Raw genomic sequence first — 6,880 nt, forward strand, 5'->3', positions numbered from 1 at the left:
AGATCTTCCTCTCTGTCTCTCCTCCTCTCTGTATATCTGACTTTGTAATAAAAATAAATCTTTGAAAAAACAAAAACAAAAAAGAGTGGGGACTTCTTGCCCAGAATGATGGCTCAACTGTCTAATCCTTCCATTGCAAGTACTGGGATCCCATATGGGCACCAGTTCGTGTCCCAGCTGCCCTACTTTCCATCTAGCTCCCTGCTTGTAGCCTGGGAAAATAGTAGAGGATGGCCCAAAGCCTTGGGACTCTGCACCTGTGTGGGAGACCCAGAACAGTCTCCTGGCTCCTGGTTTCATATCGGCTCAGCTCCAACTGTTGTGGCCATTTGGGGAGTGAATCAGCAGACAAAAGATCTTCTTTTCTGTCTCTCCTCCTCTCTGTATATCTGCCTTTCCAATAAAAAATAAATATATCTTAAAGAAAAATATCTATTTAAAAATAATAAAAGAACAGGGACTTCAGGGACCAGTGCTGTGAGCCAGGTAAAGCCTCCATTTGGGGTGGCTTCAAGATCTTCTCTCCAGCATGACTTCCAGCTAGTCACAGCCACTCCCCCTCTGGCCCATCCTCCCATTACTAACATGCCTAGGAAGGCAGCGGAATATGGCCCAAATATCTGGGCCCCTGCCACCTATGTGGGAGGTCTGGATGGAGCGGTGAGGTGCCTGGCTTCTGCCTGGCCCAGACTTTGCTGCTAAAAACAAACAAACAAACAAACAAAAAAAAACACCACAGCCATTTGGAGAGTGAATCAACAGGCAGAAGCTATTTCTCTTTAAGAAGTAAATTTTAAAAAAAGACTGAGTGAGAGACAGAGATCTCTCTACGTCGGTCAGAGATCTCTTCCTAAGGTTCAGTGGCCTCACTTCCAAACTCAGTGATTAGCACATATTCGATGCTCAGTGAATTGTTGAATTCAATGTTCCCTCTTCCAGGGAGTTTTATAAGGAATTACTTCCTGCATACCTGTCTGTTGAGAAAGAAAATGGGAAAAAAAGAAAGAAACCAACAACAGACTGAAGATGACATTTCCCTGGACTGGCATTCCTCACGCTCTGGGATGTTAATAAGCCCTGGCAGGGGCCAGTGTCCTGGTGCACTGCTTTAAGCTGCCATCTGCAGTATCATCATGCCATATTTATACCAATTCAAGTGGCTGAGTCCCGGCTGCCTCACTTCTCATGCCGCTCCCTGTTAAGGCAGAAGATGGCCCAGGAACGTGGGCCCCTGCACCTGCGTGGGAGAGGAGAATGCAGTTCCTGGCTCCTGACTTTGGCTTGACCCATCTCTAGATGTTGCAGTCATCTGGGCGAGTGGAGAAATGGGTGAAAGAGCTCTCCCTCTTTGTGTAACTACCTTTCAAGTAAATCCGTCTTTTTTTCTTTGTTTTTCATGGTGTGAAGAGGGGTTCTTCCTTGGCTTGACAGCCCTAGCTCCCCAGCAGACTAGGGGCCTGGGGAATGGTAAGCAATGATAAATGCTGGTTGACTGGATGCATACAGGAGAAGGAAGTAAGGGAGAGACCATGGGATAACTCCTCCCTGGAGAGAATAAACAATGAGCTCTGGTCTACAACCACCTTGCCCTGCACAAGGTCAGCAAGGACCCAGATAGCTGGGAGTAACCACCATGAGAAGAAATAACAAAACTCCCAAGATCAGAAACAGACCTTGTAGAGAGGCCACCCCGTGTGTCTTCAAGTATGCACTACGTGGGGGGGAAGCCTAGTTGTTTAAAGGTCTTGTTGTCCCCACAGACATGTGGCCTGGGTGACACCGGGAACATCTCACTCCAGAACTTTCACCAGGCATTTGCTTGGGGTCAGGGACGTGCTTATACTCATCATCCCACTTCACGTATACCACGGGAGACTGCATGAACCTCACGGTAAAGCTCAGCAACGACCCCATCCCCCATCGGGCAACGAACCGCCCAGGTCTCAGCTGCGAAGCCCAAACGCGGGCATCTCCGGAACACCCTGTGCGTTTAGAGTCGCTACCTCCCAACGCTGCGCTGCAACGACCCTCCCAGCCGCCCCTCGGTCCTTCCTCCCGGCCCACGCCCCCGAGGCACAAGGCAAGGTCTCGCCCGCCCGGAGGGAGCCAGCTCAGCCTCTAGGGCCGCGTCACCCTCTCCCTGCGACCCCAGGAATACTCCAGACCCGAAACCCGGCCCCGGCTTCCCCGGGACGAGAGCTCGGCGCGCCCTCCCACCGCCCGGGATCGCGGCGCCGTGAAGGTGACCTCCTCTAGGGAGCGGCACTGGCCCGGTGGGGCCCGAACCGGCGTCCACGTGGTGAGCAGGGCGCGCGGCCCTCCCCCACGCGCTGGCTCCGCCCCTGCCGGCTCCTTGGGGCGGGGAGCGGCGACGCGCCCCAGGCTGGCAGCTGGCCGACTCCAGGCTGGGGTGCGCGCTGGGAAGAGGGCACCCACGCCTTCTGAGTCGTGCCGGGGCCGGTGAGGAGCTAAAAGCCCGCCTTGCTCGCCTTGCACCATGCAGCCCAGAGCGAGCCTTGGGCCGCTCGTGTTCGGGGGTCCTGCACAATGGAAAGGGGACACAGGGGACGTCGTGTCCCCCTTCTTAGGATTCCGTGACGCTCCAAATGGGGGTGGTGTTGGGATTTGTTCTCTGGTTCCAAAAGTATTTGTGCAGCCCACACGAGGCTGGTCCAGTGTGAAGTGGTGGGATACATCAAGGACAAAGTGAAGCTGTCCCCTGAGAATCTTTCAGGAGTGCTGGATCCCTTCCCCCAAACTCTTCTGCGACGATCGGAAAAGTCTTCTCCCCTCCCCCAAATAACGGAGCGGGGGGGGGGCGCAAACGCCCTACCTGCCGGCAGGTATCACCAGAATAGGGTATCACCTCAAAGGCCACGCGGAGCGAGCGCCCGCTCCGAGCGCCAGATGGGAAGCAGGCTCCGCATCCTTTCCGCGCACCCCACCCCCTCCATCCTGCCTCCAGCCCCCCCAACCTAAGAAAAGAAACCGATCTCATCCCGTCGGCCCCAATCCCAGCCAGGAGAGCGCCCAGCCCCGCAGCCCCGGCCCCGCCCCGCTCGGCCGGCCAGCGATTGGGAGATGCAAATCCCGAGTTCTCTGCCCGGCAACGGGTGACGCGGCGCCAGCGCGCGCGGGGCGTGTCCCGGCCGCGGCCCAGGCGGGCACCTCGGTGTTTACACGGGGCGGCCCCGCGCGCGCCGCAGCGGCCCGCAGACGGCGAGGGGGAGGGGCGCGCGCGCCGGCGGGGCCGCGCGGGGAGAAAGACACTGGAAGGAGGCGGCGGCGGAGAGCGGCGCGCGCGGGCCGCGGCCGAGCCGGAGGCTGCAAGAAGAGGAGCCCGCGGGGTGCGATCCCTCCGCTCCCCAGCTCCCGCAAAACAATGTGTGGCGTGCAGCGGGGTCCCGACTCGCCGGGGGCGGCGGGGGCACGCCGAGCCCGCCTGAACCCGCGCGGCTGACCTTCTCCCACCCGCTCCCCCCCTCCCTGCCGCCGCCGTCCGTTGGGCCTGGGCGCCCAGCTCCTCGCTCCTCAGCTCGCGGGGGCCGGGCCGAGCCGCGGGGCGGGGCCGCCCCTCCGTCGCCGCCGCCACCGCCGCTGCCGCCGCCGCTGCTGCTGCTGCTGCTGCTGCCTCCTCCCTCATCCTCTCCCCTCACCCCCCCCCCACGGCCGCGGAGGATGCGGACGGCCCCCGGCGGCGGCGTCTAGCGGCCCCTGGCCCAGGCGCGATGGTGCAGCAGCGGGGCGCGAGGGCCAAGCGGGACGGCGGGCCGCCGCCGCCCCCGGGGCCCGGGTCGACCGAGGAAGGGGCGCGTGAGCCCGGCTGGTGCAAGACCCCGAGCGGCCACATCAAGAGGCCGATGAACGCGTTCATGGTGTGGTCGCAGCACGAGCGGCGGAAGATCATGGACCAGTGGCCGGACATGCACAACGCCGAGATCTCCAAGCGCCTGGGCCGCCGCTGGCAGCTGCTGCAGGACTCGGAGAAGATCCCGTTCGTGCGGGAGGCGGAGCGGCTGCGCCTCAAGCACATGGCGGATTACCCGGACTACAAGTACCGGCCGCGCAAAAAGAGCAAGGGGGCGCCCGCCAAGGCGCGGCCCCGCCCCCCCGGCGGCGGCCACCGTCTCAAGCACGGGCCGCAGCTGCAGGGCCGCGGGGGCCGCCGGCCGGCGGGAGGGCCTCTGGGGGGCGGCGCGGCGGCGCCCGAGGACGACGACGACGACGACGACGAGCTGCTGGAGGTGCGCCTGGTGGAGACCCCCGGGCGGGAGCTGTGGAGGATGGTCCCCGCGGGCCGGGCCGCCCGGGGCCCGGCGGAGCGCGGCGCCCAGGGGCCGTCGGGAGAGGGGGCGGCCGCCCCCGCCGTCGTCGCCGCCTCCCCGCCGCCGTCGGAGGACGAGGAGCCGGAGGAAGAGGAGGAAGAGGCGGCCCCGGCGGAGGAGGGCGACGAGGAGACGGTGGCGTCGGGGGATGAGCCGTTGGGCTTTCTGTCCAGGCTGCCCCCGGGCCCCGTCGGCCTGGACTGCAGCGCCCTGGACCGCGATCCGGACCTGCCGCCCCCTTCGGGCACGTCTCACTTCGAGTTCCCGGACTACTGCACCCCCGAGGTGACCGAGATGATCGCGGGGGACTGGCGCCCGTCTAGCATCGCCGACCTGGTTTTCACCTACTGAGCCCACCGTCAGCGGGGCGCGCACGCCCCCAAACCAGCTGTTTACATACAGGAATCAGGTATTGGGGCCCCTCGGAGGGCCGAGGCTGGCACCCCGTCTCCCGCACAGCCTCCTCCCCCTCCTAGACGTGCCCATCCCCCCTCAGATCCAGACATGCCCCTCCCCCCGCAGACACACCCCAAGGCAGCCCAGCCCCCACCCTGCCCTGCCACCCAAGCCCCTCCCCACCGCGTCCCTCCCGCACAGCCACCAGCAGCCAGCCCCCCTCCCGAGCGGCTCCCGTCCGCGCCTCCGGACCCGCGCCCTGCCCCCTCCCTCGTCCGCCCCACTTTGCACACGCCCCTCCTCGTGGCCGGAGGACACGCCCTCTCGCCGCCTCGGGTGGGGGGCGACGCGGCCGGGCGGCCCCGCCCCTGCGGGGGGGAGGGGCGCGCTCCCTCTGAGCCCCCGGGGTCCGCCTCTCCGCCAGGGCCCGCCCCCTCCTCGCGCATGCTTAGTGCTTCTTGGGAGGAGGGGGCTGGTGGCGGTGGAGCTGCACGCCGCGGTCGCTCCGACCCGGGGCGGGGGGAAAGGGGGGAGGGGAGGGGGTGCGGTGACTGTGGAGCGAGATCCTGAGGAATCCTTTGATCTGGGAATCAGTGGCTTCCTCTCCACCCGACGGGGCGTCACTGCCTTAATGGGAGGAGCACTCCCAGAAGGGGGAGAAAGACTAGCTGGCGGGGAAGGGCTGGTCTGGGCCTCGAGCTCTCCCAAGCCTCCCTGACGGGGTCGCCCCCAGCACCCCCCGCACGCCACCTCCTTGGACTGCGCGATGCCTTCTTACAGCCTGTCTTGGGCCCCAGGAACGTCCCTATTTCGCCCCCTCCGCCCCCCAAAACTCCAACCCAACACATCTACCAACTAGTCTTGTTTGGGGATGGGGGCCTTGCTGCTTGCTCTCCTACCCCGGGGAGGCCCTTCCACCCCACCTCAGGGCACCCTCTCGGCCTGGGCTCCTCCCTCAGCCCGCCTCCCCTACCCACCCCGACCCCTCACCGCGGCAGTATTGGGGCGGCGGGCCAGGGGCGCGGGGCCCTCGGCGGCCGCGCCAGTGAGGCTGAGGAGAGTGGAGGCGGGCCGTCGTGCCTCAGTTTCTCCTCGTGAGAAGCATGGCGGGGGTGGAGTGTGGGGTTGGTGCCGCGGGTAGTAAGACGTCGGATCAAATTCTGGGGACCCCCGCGACCCTGCCGCTGTGGCCCCCCGCCTCTCCCTGCCCCAGCCCGCCCCCCCCCCCCCGCATCCCGACCCCCTCGCCCTCACTACCTGTATCTCGCCGGCGTGTGTCCGCCCCTTGCGGGCGGACACACACACTCATTCACACACACAAATCTCAGGAACACATGGTCCCAGAGCCCTCCGGGACCCCCGCCCAGGGTCTCCGCAGGTCTCTGCCTCACGCGTTCCCGTCGCTGACAAAGCCACCAGCTGCCTCCTCGAAGCTTGGTGCTCCGCCTCTGGGCCTTTCTCGCGCTCTTTCTCCTTTTTTTCTCTTTTTCTCTCTTTCTTTTTTTTTTTTTTTAAGAAAAAACAACAGCAACAAAACAAACAAAAAAAAAGACTGAAAAAAAAAACCAGAAAACGTCATGTGAGTGAAGAGATGTCACTGTGTGGTCTTGGAGAATAGTCTGGTAGCTGAGGGGAAGGGTCCCCCAGGGGGCGCTGGCACCCACAGCCGGACTCAGCCAGTCTGATGCCAGGACTGAATAAAGTGTATTTGCCCCACCTCGCCCTGTGGTTCCGCATATCTGTGCTGGGCCTTGCTCGTCCCCAGGTGGCCAGATTCAAGAACATGGGATGTGTGTGTGGGGGGGAGGTGGGCATAGCTGCATGGCCTGGAAGCAGGTGTTGGGCTCCCCCTGCCTCAGCACTCCCTGGCCTTGATAAAGGACAGTCATCCCCATGCCCCACCCTCCACTCCGTGCAGGTGACAGAAGTGAGCTACTGCCCGCCTGTGCCAGTGTGACCTTGGGCCAGAGGTGGGGTGGGACACAGGCCCCCGAGACCAGACTTGGGAAGAGAAGCAGTGGATGTTTCTGAGTCATCTTCATTTCAAAAGAAAGAGGACTTAAGTATGTGTGGGTCCCAGTGGGCTCCATGAAGCGGGTGTGAGCAGGAGGGTGGGCGGGGCAAGGCCAAGCCACATGCTGCCAGCCAGCTCCACTGCT

At 63.5% G+C, this 6,880-nt stretch overlaps 1 protein-coding gene across 1 annotated transcript; it reads left to right on the forward strand.

Moving 5' to 3' along the window:
• Positions 1-3,163: 3,163 nt before the first annotated feature.
• On the forward strand, positions 3,164-6,227 carry SOX12 (SRY-box transcription factor 12). The gene has a single exon (XM_058679696.1). It carries the CDS (start codon positions 3,729-3,731, stop codon positions 4,674-4,676), a length of 948 nt encoding a protein of 315 aa, XP_058535679.1. The 5' UTR covers positions 3,164-3,728; the 3' UTR covers positions 4,677-6,227.
• Positions 6,228-6,880: the final 653 nt, after the last annotated feature.

Source organism: Ochotona princeps, chromosome 22, assembly GCF_030435755.1.
Source record: "Ochotona princeps isolate mOchPri1 chromosome 22, mOchPri1.hap1, whole genome shotgun sequence".
NCBI classification, from domain to species: Eukaryota; Metazoa; Chordata; class Mammalia; order Lagomorpha; family Ochotonidae; genus Ochotona; species Ochotona princeps.

Bases quoted from the DNA above. Each gene is read 5' to 3' on its own strand.
- SOX12 (XM_058679696.1), top strand. From the start codon at position 3,729: ATGGTGCAGCAGCGGGGCGCGAGGGCCAAGCGGGACGGCGGGCCGCCG.